General features: G+C 42.6%; 1 protein-coding gene across 1 annotated transcript in view; it reads left to right on the forward strand.

Annotated features, from left to right (window-relative positions):
- RBM19 (RNA binding motif protein 19) overlaps positions 1-20,973 on the forward strand; it is a 1,836,515-nt gene that overhangs the window by 1,007,031 nt on the left and 808,511 nt on the right. Inside the window, exon 10 of the mRNA XM_044054094.1 lies at positions 16,483-16,607. Coding sequence (XP_043910029.1) covers positions 16,483-16,607 — 125 coding nt within the window. The remainder of the gene's footprint in view (positions 1-16,482; positions 16,608-20,973) is intronic.

The following is a 20,973-nucleotide window of genomic DNA, read 5'->3' on the forward strand; positions in this document are numbered from 1 at the left end:
TGTTTTTTAGACAGACATGTCTGTTGTCTGCTATGTCAACAAACCAGGGGGAACACGCACTTACCCATTATGCAGAAAGGCCATGAAAGTGTGGGAATGAGCTATGTCCTCCATCTGCTTCATTATTGCAGTGCAAATTACCGGGGATTCAAGCGTATTGGCTGATAGGCTCAGCAGATCTATCTTGAGTCCTCATGAGTGGTCCCACAGTGACGAATCAGTTATTTGACCGGTGGGGTCAGCCATGCTGTGACCTATTTGCCTGTCCATTCAAATACAAGTGCAACAGGTATTTTGCCCTGACCCCCCTCAGGAGGAGTCTCCAAGGGGTGCTGTAGTCCACAATTGGCCTACAGGTCTCCTCTACGCTTACCCTCCTGTTCCCTTAATACCCAATGTCCTGCAGAAAGCTCAATGCCTGAGGACAGCTCTGATCCTCATTGCCCCTTTCTAGCCTTGTCAGCCGTGGTTCCCCTTTATCAGGTCTCATCTCAAGTATCTGCCATGGATATTGGATCCCCGTCAGGATCTGATTTCCCTCCCGTCGGGTCTCCCTCTTCCAAACCTTTGGACCCTTCGCCTAACCGCTTGGTTTCTGCAGTTCCAGTGATAATTAAACAGTCCAACCTAGCGTCCCCCATTAAATGCATCATTTTGGCCTCCCAAAAACCTTCTACCAGGAAAGTATACACAGTAAATGGAAAAGGTTTTCCATCTGGGCCAGGAGCAGGAATCTGATCCTTTTTTTTGCTTCAGTCCCTGATATACTTTTGTTTTTGTCCTGTCTTTTCCAAGAGGGAGCAAGTTTTTCCACTATTAAGGTTCATTTGGCACCAATTTAAAATTTTCATGAGATCTCCAAACCCACCTTTTCATTTGGCTTTGTAAGCCGTTTTTGAAAGGGGTCGTCGTCCTTCGTCCTCCAATTAAAGACCCTTCGCCTCCTTGGGACCTCACATTGGTTCTACAATCTCTGACTAGGAGTCCTTTAGAACCATGACAGTTCCTGTGATCTTAAGTTTCTGTCTTGGAAAATGGCTTTTCTGGTCACCTTCACTTCAGCTAGGAGGATTTCTGAATTGTAAGCTCTTTCCATTACTCCTCCTTATATGACCTTTCACAAGGACAGGGTATCTCTGAGAATGAATCCTTCCATTTTACCCAAGGTTGCTTCTGAGTCCACCCTTAATCAGTTTATTCAGCTTCCAGTGTTTTTCCCTAACTACTCCAACAGAGGAGTATATCCTTCATACCTTGGTTGTTCACAGACAGCTTCGGTTCTACTTGCATAGGACTAAGGAATTTCATAAGTCAGAACAACTTTTTGTAGCCTTCTCTGAGAATGGGCATGGTCTTCCAGTCTCCAAGGTCACTATTTACAATTATATTTCTAGCAGTAACTCTATGGTATACAGTCTGAATCAGCTGGAGATTCCTGGTTGTGCCCATTCTACTAGATCTGTGGCCACTTCTTCAACCACTTCTTCAACCTTTGTAGGAAGGCTTTCTATTGATGATATCTGTGCTGCTGCCACTTGGTCTAATCCTCACACCTTCATATTCCATTACAAACTGGATTTAGCTTCTAGGTGTAAGGTTTCTTTGGGCTCCACAGTGCTCCGGCATGTCCTTTCTTGAGGCCTTCCAGGATGTTTGGTAGCTGGGGACTCTGACCCTGTGGTGATAAATGAAGACATGGAAAACATCAGGTAGAGTTATGTACTTAACTTGGCATCTGTGTTATCCTATGTCTTCACTCATATTATTTCCCACCCACCATCCCCCTCCTGGTGGACTAGTGGAGGAAGTTGGAGTGGGTTTCTCTCTACCTTGGTAGGAATAGCTCATGAATATGGTGGCAAACTCAAACTGGGGATTAGAGAGCAACAAGGAATTATGGGAGAAGGAGGAACCAGAGCCTTGGGATCTTTCTGTTGTTTATTTTGCCGGCTCAGATCCATTATCTGATCCAAGACCCTGTGGTGATGAATGAAGACATAGGATAACACAGATGCCAAGTTATGGCAAGTACATAACTCATTTCTTCCTGTTGTCTATCTCTTGCATATATCAAAATTTCCATAAAAAATATCTGGAAGTTTTGGGTTATTTTTGTTATTTTCGGAAAAAAAATAAACTGTTCTGCTATATCTTCTAAATATATGGCCTGAAGTTTCTTCTTTCTCATACCTTTCCACTGAACATTTCCTTTATTTCATAGTTGAGTGCTTCATCTCCCCATTAATTGCCATTTTCTTATTTGTAAGCTGCCAGAAAAAGTCCTGAATTTAAATTTGCATGTATGCTTTCTTAAAGATAAGTAAGGCAAGAATGGAAAGGAGTGATGCTGGAGATATATTTTTGTGGTTATTCAGGATTTATATAGTCTTTATATACCTTATTTCCTTAATTTTGATTGTTACTTCCTTGGGCACATCTGTTTCTCCTCCTGCTTTAAGGGCAGTTTCACATACTTTATTTCTTTAGTTATTAAGGTATCTTGCATTTAGTGGTGCTTCAGCTGCTCCATCCTTTCCTTACTTTCTACTCGCGCTTCATCTGGTAACTTCCTTGCATACCTAAAACCATTTAAGGCAAAGGCAGGGTAGGGTAGTTATTAAGCACAGATGAACTGATTTGCACAATACGGGGTGAATACCTTCACATTCAATAAACACCATAAAATGACATGTATTGCATGGTATGTAGGCTGTAATTCTTGTATATCTCCTAATTGATTAGAAACATGTATAAACTATTACTGCTTAGCATTTAGCTCTTTATTTTGTGAGTAATGCTCAGAGACTATGATAGTCTGAAATCTGCTTTTACTATAGCAGCTGTTTATTGACGGCTGTGCCCCCAGTGTTTCTGTACGTCTGAGAGACATGGTGCTTTACGTATGACTTCTAGTACCTCTGAAGCTCTGCAGCACCAGGGTACAGTAGTTTGAGGTTAAATAAGGAGAAAGTAACAGTCAGCTGCCAGGATCCACCATATAACACGTGCACTCAGGTCCCTCAACAACAGGTACAAATATGACTCTGTCATTGTACATGTGTGTGTGAATGACCTGAGGTGTACCTCCCTGGACTACATGAAAAGAGACATGGAGGAGCTCTCGGATTATGTACGACCCTAGCCCTGAGCAGCATCCTACCATTGCCCAGAATACCACAACAGTACAAGCAGAAAAATGATTGATTTCAACAATTGTCTAAGTTTCTGGTGTCATTCTAAGGGGATCCAGTATCTGTCTGCCTGGGATGACATGATTGACAGACCTTGATGCTTTGCCAGAGATGGCCTGCATCTGTCACCCCTGGGCTTCTGGGTACTGGCCAAGGCTCTTGCCACCCCTATAGTGCCTTTTTTAGCTGGTGTTCCAAAGACCAAATTATCACCGTAACAGCTACAAACAAATGCAATCTGAGGGTCGTGCTGCTCAATGCTAGAAGTCTAAATCTCAAAATGCACTCACTTGAAGCGCTCCTTAAAATGGAGAACATCGACATTTGTGCTGTAACAGAGACCTGGTTCAAGGCAGCAGAAAGCATCCCTGCACTACCAGGCTACAACTCATTCCACACCTTTCAGCCCCAGAACTTGGACCAAAGCTCCAAAGGTGGCGGTGATTCCGTATTCATAAAGGATGCGCACACCTCCAGACTGGTAGCCCAACATAATGCATCAGAGATACTTCAGGTGCAGCTAACATTGGGTAAGACAGCGATTCAGGTCGTAGCCTGTTATAGGTCCCTAACCATGTCCCAAGACACTCACTCCATGTTCCTAAGCACCCTGGAGAATATTAGGGTCCAACATAACTCACTCATACTGGGAGACTTCCAACTATCCCTCCATTAACTAGGAGAACTACTCGTGTACCAATACACTTGCCAAACATTTCCTGAAATGCATTAATTCCAGTGCCCTGGACCAGCTCAGTCTTATCCCCACTAGAGGTAGCAACATCCTTGACCTGGTCATTACTAATCTGGGCGACTGTTGCTCTACACCAATAATCAACTCCTCTCTGGTTAGATCCGACCACAAACTAATCACATTGGAAATCTACATCCCTCCCACTGCCCCACCTCCCGCAAAGGTAACCACCATGAAAAACTTCTTCAAAGCTAACTTTGGGCTCCTAAGAACAGAGGTGGCTAACTATACAGCATCCATGCAAATGGTTGCATGACCACTGAATCATACACCAATGCACAGTACGAACACGTACACAAATGCATGGATCTCACCATACCCAATAGAACCAAGATGCTCTCCTCCAAAAAAAAGGAAGCCAATCTGGTGGTCCCCTGCCGTAAACAAACCCTACAACAGAAGGAGGAACTGATGCAGAATAAGGTGAAGTCCCAAGACTGGAAAAACTCCCTTATCAGCCTCAACAAAAAGTTGAGATCCCTCATCAAATCCTCTAAAGCTAACTATGAAAACAGAATTGCAGCAAATAGTAAAGACAACCACAAGGTCTTCTATAGTTATGTAAAGAATCTCCATGGCAATACCCAGATTTGTTCTGAGCTACTGAACAATGGTACCTCCTATACCCAGCCAATAGATATTGCCAATATACTGGCCGACAGATTCAATGCCAACTCCCCCCCCCCCCCGAAGGACCAATCACAATACCAGTAGATTGCCAGGCACCCAGTGTTACTGCAGTACAGGTTAAAACAGCACTGTCCAAGGCGAAGAATACAGCTTCTACGGGACCTGACAATATCCCTGCCTGTTCACATGAACTACAGACTGAACTGGCACCTCACCTGTGTGCCCTGTTCAATCACAACCTCACCTTGGGCTTTGTCCCTACCGAATGGCGCACTGCTATAGTCATCCCTCTCCACAAAGGAGGAGTGACTACAGACCCTGGGAACTCTCGCCTCATCAGCCTGACAAGTCTGATGTGCAAAGCTATGGAATGCATCATCATGGATCTAATAAACAAGGATATAGGGAATCTTCAAATTCTGGATCCCCCACAGTCTAGTTTTGTGAAGGGTAGAGCATGCCTGCTCAACTTGGTCGACTTCTTTGAGTCAGTCACCAGAGCTGTGGATGAAGGCAAAGTGGTTCATACAGCCTACCTTGGTCTGTCCAAGGCCTTTGATGCCATTCCCCACTCAAGAATCATAGAAAAACTCACTAAGCTAGGCATCATCCCCTATATCACTAGGTGGGTTGCAAACTGCCTCTCAGAACCCACAGTGTGAAAGTAGCTGACTCCAAGTCAGACTGCCGACCAGTCACAAGTGGAGTCCTACAGGGATCTGTCCTGGTTTCTCTTCTGTTTGGTATCTACTTCTCAGAAGGCCAGTCCAACACGAAGGGACTTTGGCTGACAAAGTTCGCAGATGATTGCAAGTTGGGAGCCATTATTAACTCCTCAAGTGATGCTGACATCCTACAGAAAGGCCTCACTTGAGACCAATGACTGGTGTCAGAACCATGGCCTTCACTGAACACAAAAGGCGTTATAAGAAATCTGGGAACACAGGTTGACAACAACCTCTCTTTTGACCACCACACTGCCACTGTGGTCAGAAAGTCCTATGTGGCACATCTCATTACTAAGGGTTTTGCATCCAGGAAGAAAGAAGTCATTGTCTCCCTCTACTCTTCCCTCATTAGGCCAGTCATCGAGTACAATTCCCCATTTGGTATGTACCTCACTACACACCTGCAACAACTGGGGAGGCCACAAAAGTACCTCACAAAGAGGATCCTAGGCCTTAAACACTTGTCCTATATGGACAGACTCAAAAAACTCCCAACTATTCTCTGTCTCATATCGCCTACTTAGAGGTGATCTCTGCTTGACTTATAAAGCCATGTCTGACCCAGCTCTGTTAGAAATGCTACATCTAAAGAAATCCCAATCCCTCCACACCACACATTCCAGAGACCTCAACCTCATTACCACAATCAACAGAACGTGCTGGAGGGACAGGTTTATAACCCAGAGACAGCCCATGCTATGGAATAGACTTCCCATACATGTCAAACAGAGCACCTCACTGGCCTTCTTCAAGAGAAACCTTGATGAGTAGATGGGAAATAGACGATTCACCCCGGGGATCACTCCAGTGGCTCTACTTGACAGAGGCACTGGAAACTAAGGTCGGGTGGCATGTTGTCAGGGTAATCCTATGGTCTAGGCTTTTAAAGGCTCCAGGGCCGTTAGCCTAGTACACACCTATGAACCTATATGCTTTGTCTGGGAGCTATAAAGGCTCTGTTGAGGTAGTTGCATTGAGGTTGGCCCAGTGTGGAGGTAACTAACAGGATATATGATTTGAAATGATATCAAAATGTTTTAATATTTTATAACTGGGATGACATGCTAGATAGTCTGAATGCTGAACTGAGGTACTGATTAAATGATTAAAATTAAGTGATATTTGATCAAGCCATCTCACTCTTCCATGACTTGTTAAAAGGTGCCAAGTGCTGAGGAATGAAATATTCCATGAACATTCAAGTGGACGTAAATAATAATTTTGTATACCAAAGTATGCTTAGCCACACTACATGCAGCTAGTGTAAAATTGTCATTATCATCCAAATTTGACTTCCAACCCTTAATTTCTCATGGACATATTCATAAGCATCATAAATATATATTCTTATGCTCTTTCATACCATTCATTCGCTCTTCTGTTGTTACCTTTTGTCGTATTTTTCTAGTCTGTTGAAAAACTGTGCCTGTGGTTGCCATCAAATTTTAAATTTAGATATTTTATCTGTGGGCAGTGGAGAAGATTCATAGACTGTAGCTCCTGCCTTTTTATATCGCATACATAGTGAATATTTCTGATTTCCATGCCAGGCTGACACTTGCATATAAATATATATTTTTTTATCTTTATGCTGTACTTTATCACTTTTCACAAAATTAGTTTTTCTTGTACTAGGGTTCATTATAGTTTTTGAAAATGACACTGTTTTGTTTTGTACTGAGGGTTTTACACTCTGGCTTGAGCTGAACCCTTCATTGGTAAACCAATTTAAGTATTGGTTTACTGCTGCTTTATAAAATTCTTACCATTTGACATCTATTTTTAAACACGTGCTGTATACAGTTTTTCACTTTGTTTCCCAGTCATTCCCTTGGTATGTATGTTATCTTTATAGAGACTGTATAAACTCATAGATATCTCTCATCACGTTTAAGTATATATTAACAGTATTGTTGATGGTGCCAACTACTGGTATCAGTCTGCCAGACTTCATGGATGTTTGCCTTGCCTACCTAACCCCCCCCCCCCCACTTTATTAGAAAAAAATAATTGTAGTTTTATAAGGCACATGGGAGAGAGGGCTGAGTTTGAACCTCTACTTGCGTAGGGAAGTGAGGTAAGTCATTCATATTAGCCACAGTTAAGGACCACACATATTCCACGAGATAATTTCAGAAATGGTAAAACTTTGCTATGGCATTCCATGTGCGACTTGCCACCAACTACTGAGTGACAGGGCTGATCATCTCTTCATCATGCAAGCCCTCCAGTGAGCCAGTCTGTTAGCCTCAGTATCTGTGGTATATCTCTAGTGCTAAATGATGGTAGAACATATCCTTTATCAGAGAAGCTGTGTGTGCGATTCTTCTATAATTGGTGCATACTTTCCTGACCCCCGTTTGTGAAACTTGGGACCACCGTCCCAGATTGTTAATCTAGAAGTACTTTTTTGGTCTTCTATGCAATGAAGAAGTGTCCTGTGCCAGTGGCATTGAGAGTCGAGCTTTGAATACTGCCACATTACCAAAGTTTAATTTTAGTGGATTGTATGGTTAAGAGCAATCAGGAAGTTGAGTATGCTTATCGGGGGGGGGGGGTGTTCAGAATTCTTTTGAGCTTTGGTGGAGGCTGGGGATCAGACAAATTACAGGGCTAAGTATGAGGAAGAACTGAGAGGTGTGGCTGCTCTGTGGCTGGGCATATCCTCATGCCACACATTCTGTCCAGACAGCCTAACAACATTATGCAATCATGACATGCTTGGAAGTGATGGGACTAAAGAGGAAATCTCGCCAAGGGCTGCAGTGTGGTAGCTCCTTACATGTGCCATCTCACTCTCCAGTGCTTTGGTGGCTTCACTGTATACCCTATCCATCCTTCTGAAAGGAGGAATGGAGGGGGATTCTAGCTTAAAGAACCAAAAAAGACCATGAACTTTGTGGAATATATAAGGCATCCGTATGCATATTTCCATCAGTACATGCCTGTGCAAGATCTGTCTTTGTACCTGTACAGAATAAGTACACTCCCTTTCCAAATTTTGGCCAGCTGTTGAAAGCAGTCAGGAGAATAAAAACGCAGATATCATGATTTACTCTTACGTGGACTTCTCCTAGAATCTGTACTGTTATTATGTTTAGCACACACATGTACTTATGGATTCTTGAATCATTTTATAGTCGGGAAGTTTATTCCAGAGATTCTTGAGTTGCTAAGTGATGATTCTGTTCAGTCTAGTACTACTGATAATGATTTTAAAATTAAAATTGTTTAATGTGGGTGTTGTATCTCAAAAAAAAAAAAAACATGCTTTCTGATTGCAGGTTTATGAAAAGAAATGGGTTTATTCAGACCATGAAATTTAAAGCAGCTTGCCTACACCCCACAGAAACTGGAAACCAAGACTTTTGTTGACACCTTTGTGTAGCAAAAGTTATTGAGGTCTTCATCCTTCTTGGTCACGGAAACTTTTCTGGTTGGATAAGGTGCTTAATTTGGAGACTGGAATAGAGCATTATACTGAACATTTGGGTAAACTGAAGAGGAATGTACAGGCGTATGAACTCTCCTGAGTTGTAGGTTATCCCTTTGCATATCAAATGTTGTACCCCATAGGCATTGTGGACATTTTTGGCAATGTGATGATCAAAGACAAGAGCACCATCCTCAATCAGCATATCCAGGCCTTTAAAACCTCATTTGTTTTTATTGCTGACCATTTATGTAGCATTTAAATAGACCATTTTTTGTACAAAAGAACACAGTGATGCACTTTTTTAAATGTTTGCATACCAGCTGTGAAGAATGTCATTATTTAGAGAGGAGACATCTATTGGATGAAGGATGTTACTAGCCAGTTAGCAGTCATTGAAAAACTAAAAAAAACTAATCAAACCATATTTATTTAACAACCTCTACATTAGATTAGAGAATGCCAAAGAGGACTTGGCCAAAAACTGAAACCTATGATCTGATGTCAATTTTCATTTGTTCCTCAACATGTGGATTTGGATCCAACTCAGCTACTTTTTACAGCTTGTGGATACTACAAACTCTTGAGCTCCAGTGGTCTAGTCCCCTTCCATACCTCCGATCTCTTCTGCTGCCTTCGTGTATGGATGTGGTCACTGTCAGCTCTCTAGCATTTAGTGAGTGTTAAAAGTTTAGTGTTATAACTTTCTGTCTTTCTGTTATATTGTCTATTTTATATTTCTTTAAATTTAGTCTAAGCTAACCTGCCTTGTCCCCAACACATTGTCTGCGTATCTTAATACCAGTGTTGTTTTTCCAACAACTTTCTCTTACCGTTATGGTAATTCTTTCTACCATTGTTGGTAGTTTCTTTTCCTTTCTGACTTTAAAAAAAAAAAAAAAAAATTCTGCCTTATTCTCCTTTGTTAGTTTAGGGTCTGTATTACAATATCGAATGTTGAGGTGATCGAACACCGAAACATCGAACTTGTAATATCGAAAGCAAAAAACAGCAAACGTCCGATTTAAAGCAGGTAAAGATTTCCCTTGACCATTTGCCGGATTTTGCTGTTTTGTCTACTGTAGAGCAATCTCTGAATTGGCATATTTAGTTAGGGGGGTTTGGGGGGCCAGGGGGCAACCCCCCCCCATTTAGTTTGGGTTTAAAGTTCTTTTTTTTATTTTTGTGAACATCCAACATGTTTTCCTGCACCATTTGACGTTTGTAGGTTCGATATCACAAGTTTGATGTTTAGGTATTCGATCTTGTAATATAGACCCGTTAGTTTATATAGGTGTAATGGCTAAATAAACCTTTGAGTTTCAAAAAGTGTAAAGAGTGTGGTCATAAGATCCCTTTGTCTGATGCCCATGATTCTTGCGTCTGTTGTTTGGCCCCTGTCCATTTAAAAGTCCCTTGCGACATATGCAAGTCCTTTAGTCCTAGGGCTTTGGTAGACAGAAAAAATTGAATTTGAAGGGACTTCTTCCTTCATCTTCTGAGTCACTGGCTAGTGCTGAAGTCTCCAAGATAGGCCAAAAAGAGTTGTGAAAATAACTACCAGAACCTTCTGGATTCTCCACTCCTTCATCCACGTGACTAAGGAGCCAGCCCATAAGATCTTGAAATATTCAGATCCGAAGACCAAATCCTTGGATCTGATGGTTTCATGTACAAGGTCTGCCTCTTCTGGTATGGTCCTTTCAGAGCCAGAAGAGCTCCTCCAGACCAGTTATGCATCTTGTCTGGACCCTGCCCTCTCTCAGCTACCATCTCTCTTTTTAGAGAGGTGGAATCACTCTAGGTTCCCTACACTAGCTGCTGCTTCCCATTCTTCCAGAAGTCTTATAGTGGGAGATGTGGATAGAATGAGGAGGAAGTTTCTGTCAGCACAGCTACAGATGGGAGTTCTCCTGGCTTCTACCCCTGTGGGTCAGGAAACCATCATTAGTATCACTCCACCCATCTTGGCTCCTTATCTGATTTGTCCTTTGCCTTTGGAGCCCTTGGATCCAAGTCTTCCGGGACCATCTGTATCGGATTTGAATATTGTTGTATCTTCAGCTTATACCTTCTCGGAGTGGACTGGCTGTGTGTGTCAGAGCTTAAGAGCCATTGTTGGCTCCAAGGTGCTAGAGTTGACTCCGAAGCTATTGGAGCCATCTCTACCCCTTGGGGCTTCTGCATTGGACAGTTCAGCTCTGCCTTTTGCCTTGGGTGGGCTGCCTTCAGGTCAGAGGAAGCCAAAGGTCTGGAAGCATGTCTTCTCAGCTCCATCGGCTTCCTTCTTCCAGGGGCATTCTGCCTTTGAGGTGGTAGAGAGAGTATTCTCTTCTGGAGTACAGATGGTTACATCCTTCTCGGATCTGCCATCTGGCTCCCTTATGTATTTGTGGCTTGAGCCTCATCACTGTACTCCACAGGGGCTATCAGCTCATAGTCTCCAGGCTACCCAGCTGGGTATCCTTATATCTTTTGATAGTTCACTGGAACACCCCAGCAATGAAGTCCCTAGGAAGAAGTGCAAAAGGTGGCACTTAGACTCCCCTCAGGAGTCAATCACAGAAGATACCAGTTTTGATGAAAGGGAGGGGTCCCCAAAATTACCACCTGATGATGCCTCTTTGGAAACATTTTGGAGAGCCTTAAGCAACAGGATGATTGGTCTACCAATAACCCTTCCCAAGAGGAATCAGTATTCCTGGAGACATTTGGGTCTCTCCCATCTACTTCCTGGGTGACTCCGACTGCCAATCAGCTCATTGATTTGATCTCTCAATGGGCATGGAAGGAACAAAGTTCTGTTGAGCCCATTCCCTAATAGAACAGATAGGATCCTGGCACCACCAAAGGGAAAACTGGCACCACCAAAGGGAAAAGAGTTCTGGAGCAAAGGAGTACCAATAGATGCCATGGTCATAGCGGCAGCCACAAAGATCTGTTCATCCCCCTAACGAGTAGTGTAGGGAGTTGGACAGATTTGGGAGGCATGTTTATACTTCATCGACTTTCATACTTAGATTGCTGAATTATTTGGCACACTTTACCAGACTACAGAGGGATTTGATTAAAGAACTCCCCAAATCCCTCTCAGGAGCAATAACTGCTGAAGCACTGTATTCCATTGCCTCCCAGTTGGGTATTTTACAGTCCATTGGAAATCCGTCCATGAGGCTCATTTTACATGCAGCTGAAGGTACCTCAAGGGCAGTAGGTTCAGGTATTTCCATTAGGGGGAATATGTGGATGTGCCTGTATGATTTTGCAAACCCCTTCAAGTCCTCCTTTGTCATTGCACCTTTTGACAGAAGTTCTTTGTTTGGCCCTAAGGTAAAGAACACATTATCCAGGTGTGAGCAAGATGGTGAGACACTTTCTGCAGTGGCTGTATGTTTTTTTGACCCCTCAGAGAACCTTCTCTAGGAATCCACAAGGTGGTCAAAAAATGTAGTTCAGAAAGTCCCAGGGTAATTTCCAAGCTCCATGTGGAGATTGTTCTCCCAGAGGCACATAGGAGAACTGTAATGGAAGACGCTGCCTGCATGCACCAGAGGAGGCCCGCAGTCTAGAGATTCCTTCTCTGACACACCCTATCAGCACTCCTGAAAGGAGGCCCTACTGCCCACCTCTGGAGGCAGTCAGGGGTCATCTATCCCTGCACCAGAGAGCTTGGCTAGACATTGAAAAAGATACATGAGTACAGAGGATTATTTCCAGAGGGTATATAATTCCCTTTTCCCTACCCCATCCTTCAAAAGTAAACAGAATTCCCTATGTTCCACCCAGTCAGAGGAAAGCAGCAGCTCTAGAAATAAAAAAAGCTGCTGGAAAGAGTGTCATCCAGCAGGTCTCCCCGTCCAGAAAAAATCTGGAATTTACTTGAGATTCTTTTTGATGCCAAAGAAAACAGGAGTTGAATTTTGGATCCTCGCGATCTGAACAAATTGGTTCAGTATACAAAGTTCCAGATGGTCACTGTTCAGTCCATTTTGCCTTTCCTGCATAAGGACAACTGGATGTGCTCAGTAGATCTACAGGATGCGTACTATCATATAAAAATGAACAGGCAATCCAGGAGATACCTAAGCTTCCATCTGGGAGCCAGTCATTACCAATTCAGAGCACTGTCCTTTGGCCTCACCACAGCCCCCAGAGTGTTCACCAAATGCATGGCAGTAGTAGTAGCTCACTTGAGATTGCGTGAATTCTGAGTGTTTCCTTGCCTGGATGACTGGCTCATAACTGCTCTGACCAGGCATCTACTGATCAAAGCAAGAGATCATGTACTCCAGTTGTGCTCTCACCAAGGCATTACCATCAATCTCAACAAATAGCAACTAGAACCGACTCAAGTGCAAGAATTTTTAAGAGCCTTGTTTAGTACTGTATCAGTGACAGGCTCCCTTCCTTTGCCAAGAGTACAAATGATTCGATTTCAAGTCCAAAACATAATTCAGAACTCCTCACTGTCAACCTGACTAATTATACAGGCTTTAGAGTCCATGTCTGCTGCCATAATTCTAGTTCCTTTGGTAAGATCCAAAAAATGGCTCCTCAAGTATGGCAGGTACAAATGGCCACACCAATACAAACTCAAAACAAAAAACAGCCAGCACTGAAATAGTGGAGAAAATATTGTTTATTTCAGTGTAGCACCACCATCCAGGGTAATGTGTAAAACACCATACCCATAAAAGTCAGACCGGTTTCGGCTTAAACGGCCTTCCTCAGTGATAAATAATAAATAACATCAGAATATTATATGTGCAATCCATATCCAGTCACAAGCATAAGTACCTACCATTGGTTGATTACAAATGCTCATTTAAGCCTGGGTTAAATAAACCCCCTAATTTAATTATCCACCTTTTCCCTTTTGGATTCAATATTGTGTGTCTGCCTGCCTTATTGACTCTCTCACCCTCAATACGATCAAAAATATTAAATCTGAACTGTGCAGAAGCATGTTGAATTGATTCCTTTGGTAAGATACCATATGAGAATTTTTCAATAGACTCTGGCGACTCAGTGGTCCATCCTGTACCAACCTTTGTCCATCAAGATCAAAATAACTCAGGCATGCAAAAGGTACGTCAGGTGGTGGATTTACTCAGAACAGATTTTACAAAGTCAGTCTTTCGTACTTCATCAGCCCATGGTCACAGTGACCACAGATGCATCCCAGTTTGGGTGGAGGCACTCCTTGGGAAAGACTGTCCAAGGCACCTGTTCCCCAGAAGAGGCCAACATGTATGTCAGTGTTCTAGAGATGAGAGGAGTTCTCCTAGCATTGCAAGCTTTTCAAGACTCTCTTCCTTCTAGGACTATTGCAATTCAGATGGACGATATGTCAGTATACTGGTACATCAACAAACAAGGAGGCACCAGATCTTACCCCTTATGTCAAGAAGCTCTGAGAGTGTGGCAATAGGCAATCTGATCCACTCAATTTCTGATGATAATGCACATTCTGAGGAAATCCAGTTTGATAGCAGACAAGTTAAGTAGGTCCATTCTCTTGCCTCACGAGTGGTCTTTCAACAAAAAAAATTGTGAAGAAGATATTCCGTCAGAGGGCCAGCTCTGCTGTGACCTCTTTGCATCTCCCCTCAACAAGTGCAACAGGTTTTTTGCCCTGATCCCCCCACCAGGGGAATTACCAAGAGACGCTGTCCTCCAAGATTGTCCCCCGGTCTCTTCTATGCTTACCCTCCAACTCCTCTGATCCTCCTGTTTCTTCAGAAGGTTCCCCTTCCTTTGAACTCATCTAGTTCATCCTCCTTGGTACCTGGATCCAATGCCAGACCTCCTGTCTCACCCGACAGACATGATTACCTTGAAATGTTTGAAGTAAAGTTGACCACATTTGTTCTTCAAATCAGTTGATAGCTAGACAGCCTAGGCTCTCCTCCCCTGTCCGTCATATTCTTTTGTCTTCCCACAAAGCTTCTACTAGGAAGATTTGCAAAAGTAAATGGAAAAGATTTGTTTTTTGGGGCACAGTAGAAAATAACATTGATCCCTTATCAATGCCAGTACCCACAGTACTTGAATTTTTGGCTACTATTTTTAATTAAGGGGCTAGTTCCTTGACAGTCAAAGTACAATTAGGTGCTTTTTCTAATTTTCTGACAATTCTACCTTAACTTCTTCACGACTCTGTAAGGCATTTATAAAAGGAACCAATTTACAAAGCCCTCCCTTTAAAGATCCTACTGTACCATGAGATTTGAATTTAGTGTTACAAGTTCTGACCACCATTTGAACTGGCTGCAAGATGTGAATTACAGTTTTTAACTTAGAAAACTGTATTTTTGGTAGCCATAACATCAGCTAGGAGAGTTTCAGAACTTCAGACCTTATCTTCTAAATCTCCTTATTTAAGTTTTTTATAAAGATAGGGTGTTCTTATGAACTGATCCACCTTTTCTTCCTAAGGTGGTGTCAGGATCCAACATGTCAACTTTCCAGTCTTTCCAGATTTCTCGAACAAAGGGAAATGCATTCTACATCTTTTGGACATTCATAGACAATTATGTTTCACTCTGTAGAGAACTGAAAATTCAGAAAATCAGATCAATTATTCGTCTCCTTTGCAGAATCAAGATTGGGAAAGCCATTTGTCAGAATAACTGTAGCTATGTGGCTGATAGCATTTCCTTTGTCTACAACAAATTGGGTTTATCCCTAACAAAAAAACTTGGATTCATTAGGCTAGATCCATGGCAACCTCTTCAGTATTTCTATCCATATCTTCCACTACTTCTACATGGGTTAATCCTCATACTTTTGTTACTCATTAAAAAGTTGATCTGGTCTCTGGGGAAGAGCAGCCTTCAGCTCCGCAGCACTCGGGAATATCCTTTCTTAGATTCTGCTTGGGATTCAGTAGCTGGGGACTCTGCCCCACATGTTGAAGAATGAAAGAAAATTGGCAACATCAGATAAAGAAGTTATGTACTCACCATAGTGTTCCATTTGTGCTGTCCATTTTCATTCTTCCTCAACTACCTTTCCTCAACCACCCTACCTTTCTGGTTTATGACTTCTGGAAGAATGTGAAGATACCATAGGAGCCAAAGTTCCTGACTTTTGAGCTCCAGATAGTTATTTCTCATACAACCATTATTTCTCACATTGTTTTATAGCTATAAAGAGCAGCAAACAAGATCTGAGGTACGGAAAGGGACTAGAGCAATATGGGTAAGGGAGAAGCTTGAGAGCTTGCAGTATTCACAAACTGTAAAATGCAGTTGAGTCAGATCCGAGACGATAGATTTATACTGTCATTCTTTACAAGCACCTAACCCACTGTGTTCACTTTGCATAGAATACAAGTGAGACTAATGGCTCTATAGTTATCAGGGCCGTATACTAAGCTTCCTACTTATGAACTGCTACCACTGCCACATGTCAGGGATATTGCCCATGGAGAGAGACTATTCCTGCATGAGATGTAAAGAGTATTCCAGATTGTCATTTGCCATGGCTGAAAATCCTTGGGATATTATTAGGATCTACTCTTCCTATGTTTTGGCTTTGAGTAGGGATGCGTCTGTAAGATTTGGAGGCATGTACAGTACTTCATCATTAGGCTCTGAGAAAGAATCGTATGTTCTTTAGGGGGGCTTAAAATTGATACTGAATTTGTTGTCTAAGATAATGGCTGTATCTGTTAGGCTTGAGAAGAATGTTGTGTTAATCTGACAATGCTAACTAGCTTCTGGAATATGTTTTACTTCTCAGGGAAGGGTAATGCATGTTATGCCATCAACGATTAAGAAGGAACAACCTGATGGAAATCAAGATGTGCCAGGATCCTCCTCCTATAAAATGCAGAAAGCATCAAAAGAAAAAGCAAACAGTGCCAGGTATGGTAATTTTGTATCCAGTGTCCAAAATATTTTGTCTCGCTACAAATATTTTTGTGCTCCCTCTTGTATATCTACGAACATGACATTCAACTTTTCTTCTGTGCAAGAACAAGAATGACTACCTACTGTCTGTCCTGGGGTCAGGTATTGGTCACTGAGGAAAGACAGAGAGCAGAAAAAAAGTTATTTAGAAAAGCTGATCAGGAGCTAGTCCAGTAAGATAACTTTGAAGGAAGAGAAAGTCTGCATTTGTTTCTGTCACGTGTCCCAAAAGGGTTTGAATATTGAGTTCCACTACCCATGAGCTATCAGATACTTTTTCATAGGATCATAGGAAGTTACTAGGCTATTGGCCCTGATGCCCTTACAACCGTAGCCAAGCATCATCCCATGTTGCGACAAGTCAGCACCTGATGCCCCTGTCTAGCAGGGACACAGGTAGAATCCCAGGGGTGTATTTTCTGTTCCCCATCCAGTTATCCAGGTTGTGCTTAAAAAGGGTTAATGAGGTACACTGCTTGACGTGGAGAGGGAGTCTATTCCACAGAAGGGGGAGTCTCTGAGAGACAAATCTGTCCTGTCAACAAGTCCTATTGATGTCAAAGACAAGTTTGAGGTCACACGTGTGGGTTACTCAAATGGAGCTTGACTTGCAAGTATGCAGCAGTTCCCATCAAGGCATGGTCTGAGATTGCTTTGTATGCCAGCCAGAGATCACCATTGAGGAGTCTGTATTAGACTGAGTAGAGGGACAGGGCTTTTAGCCTATCTGTGTAGGGTAGACGTTTAAGGCCTTGGATTCTCCTGGTGAGGAATCTCTGTGGTCTCTCCACCTGCTGCATTTGCTTTGTGAAGTATGTGCCAAAAGGGGAGTTGTACTCAGTAATGGGTCTTATAAGGGAAGAATACAGAGATGTTATGACCTCCTTGTCCTTGGATGAGATACCCTTCTTAATAAGGTGGGCCATGTAGTAAGCTTTCCATACAAAGGAGGCAATATGGTGGTCAAAAGTCAATTTGGTATCCATCTGAGTTCCCATGTCCCTCATAACTGATCGTGTGCTTAGGACCTTGCTTATTAATGTGATTATTTCTGGGGACATCACTCTCCCGAAAGGGGATGATGATGATGCATTTTTTGGCATTCAGTTTGAGGCCATGTTTCTGGCACCAGTCATTTGTTTGGATGAAACCCTCTTGGAGGATATCCACATCACTAGGGAAATTGATGGCAGCGACCAGTTTGCAAGTCATCTGCAAACTTGGTCAGCCATAGCCCACTCCTTTTGTCCTGCACCTCAGAAAAGTATATCCCAAACAACAGAGGCCCCAAGACCTATCCTTGGGGTACACAGCCCGTTACAGGACTGCTTGAGGTGGCGTCCCCTATTTTGACTAGTTGGGTTCTGTCAGTCAGCCAGTTTGCTACCCATCTGGTAACATATGGATTGATGGTAGTTGAGAGAGTTTATCTATTATACCCAAGTGGGGAGTAGTATTGAAGGCTTTGGCCAGATCAGGGTAGGCACTGTACATTGTCTTCCCCTCATTCATGGCTTTGGTGGCTTTCTCAAAGATGTCAGCCACATTTAACAGGCATGATCTCCCCTTGACGAAACCAAACTGTGTGTGATAAGAGTATTTGGAGGTTTCCAATGTCATTGTTATTGAGGTCCATGATCTATTCCATGGCCTTGTAGATCAGGCTAATTAGGCTGATGGGTCTATAATTTCTAGGATCGGTGGACGCACCACCTTTATGCAAAGGGATGACAGTGGATGTCCTCCTCTCGGCTGAGGCGAAGCTGGTACTCAGGCTTTGTTTGAATAGGGTGTCTAATGGTGCAGCAAGTTTCTGCCTGAGTTCATGAGTTCATGTAGGATGCTGCCTGGGATGTTATTGGGTCCCATGGAGGCTGTATGTTTTGCCTTCTAGTGGGCAGTGATGACTTGTTCCCTAGAGATAAGGGGAGGTTGGCAGGTGCTGGGGATGTCCTGATTTACTGATAGGGGGAACAGAGGGGTGAGGTTTTTGCTGAACCTGTCTGCCAGCAGGCTGGATATATCTACGGCCTTTGTGTATGTGATGTCATTGACCATCAGTTCTGAGCAGATCTGAGTGCTTCCTTTGAGATTCTGGACATATGTGAAGAAGGCCTTATGACTGTCTTTAGTAGATATGTCCAGTTTGGACTCTAAATTTGCTTTGGAGGATTTCACTAATGCTGTTATTTGCTTGTTCGAGATTGCTTCCAATTAGGAACCTGCTCCTTCTTGATCCCGGACAGCATTTTTTTTTCTTTCTGTTATAGAGTTTATTTATTGCAGATGTCCACCAGAGAGGTTTACTCTTTCTTGAGGAGGAGGATTTTGTCCTGGCGGGTATTCCTGATTCCATGCAGCTGTATAAATGCTTGTATAGTACTTTGGTGTAGGTTTGGACATTTGTGCTTGTTCCTATGGAGGGGGAGGGGGCTGTGAAGCTGTGTTTATACCTTCACTCAGGAGGTTGTAATAGCAAGGGGGGGTCAGGGGAGATAGTGACTTTGAAAGTGACCGCTTTGTGGTCGGATCTCACCAGGGAGGGAAGACACTGTAGGGATGCTGCAATAGTTACTCATGTTGGTTAATACCAAGTCCAAGATATTATAGCTTCTTGTAGGGGGTGTTGACCAGCTGGTCAAAGGCATTTGCATTGATGAAATCAAGGAATCTCTGGGCATTTGTATTTTGGCATGAGTAGTTCTTCCAGTCTATGGTTGGATAGTTAGTCACCCAGGATCAGGGTAAGGGGTTGAATCTTGATAGATTTGAAAAGGTCCAGATAGATGGAGTGGGCATCTTGAGTCAAAGTTGGGGGCCTGTAGCTAGCTATGATTTGAATAGGGATCTTGTCAGTGGTTAACTGCACCTGGAGTGTCTCCTGTGCATCATACTGTTTGACCAATATGGAGGTGTGTATGTCTTTAATATGCATTGAAACTCCAGCTCCTTTTGCTTAGCTGCCCACAATTTGTGATCTGAATGTATGCAGCTTTGAACCAGGTTTCTGTGACTGCACAAATGTCAGCGTCTTCCAGGGTTAAGAATGCTTGCAATGCATACAGTTCCATGTTTAGACTTTTAGCATTTAGTAGCATGACCTTTAATTTGCATTTTGATATTTTCATGTTGGCAGTTTTGACCTCGTGATGAAAAAAGTGTCACTTTGGTTGGTTGTTTAAATGTGTATTGATTTCTGATTGCCTTTCTTTTACAACCTTGTATATTTTATAGGTAAACATATCTATTCTTTAGTGTGTTAATGCTTTTCTTGCTCCTTTTGTTTATATATGTTGATAGTTTACTTCTTTCGATAAGAGGTTTTTGTTTTATGTTAGATAGTGGTTAAAGCATATGCAGTACACTTGTTTTCTTATAGTTTAACTACATTTTAGTAATGATATTTTATTTAAAAGCCTAAGGAAGTTTAACATTTTGATCTTTCAGTAGTTCAAGCTAAACTTTGTTGTTAAACAAATGCTTTATAACTTCCTAGAGTTTGATGTGATTAGTATTATCTGTAAGCTGGCATAGTTTTAAAATATCTAGTTCTTGTTTTTTTTTTCATAAAATTTATAGGATCATAGGATTGTATGAAGTTACTAGGCTATTGGCCCTGAGGCCCTTATAAGCCTGGTTTTATGTTTCAGCTGTGATTGTTTCTAGTTTGCAAGGGATTAATACTTTGAAACCTGTCAGAATTATAAAATATGATGCCCAAACAAATGACATCTTATTTTCCAAAGTATGCCATTTGACTGTAGAGTATTGAATAGTACAAGACAAGGTAGACAGTCGTGGTGGCAGTTCAGAGGCATGGAGGGATATAGCCCTAATTGTGGTGCAAATGACCTGAGTTAGATTAATTCCTCCACCACCTGTAGGAGCTGACCAGAGAGGGTGGGAGGGAGCAGCTACTGCCTGCTTGCTCATCCTGGGAGAAGGATGGCAGCTTAGCTCACCATATCAAGTGACGGCTTTCTAGAGTACTAACTGTTACCCAGCTGAGAATTGGACAGCTGAGCTTATGCACTCGTGGTTCATAGCACCAGTAAGTGGAGGGAATCTAGCATGCAGAAGCACACTTCCCCTCAGAGGTCTGCAAGAGCATGCTTAACAGAGCTGTTGACCTGGGTGGCGGGGGCTTCCAGTTGGAAGAGGGAACCTGGTCCACTTCCTGCCACCTTACTCTCACTGGAGAGTGAAGAGCTGAGTGTGACTTCTGGATGGGAATAAATGGCCTGTAGGCCTGTCACCTAGCCCAGGTGTGCCTAGCTTCCATGGCTCAAGAATGAGTGGGCCAGTTGGATGTAGGTAGTAG

This window comes from Protopterus annectens, chromosome 13.part0, assembly GCF_019279795.1.
Source record: "Protopterus annectens isolate FY-2018-M chromosome 13.part0, PAN1.0, whole genome shotgun sequence".
NCBI classification, from domain to species: Eukaryota; Metazoa; Chordata; order Ceratodontiformes; family Protopteridae; genus Protopterus; species Protopterus annectens.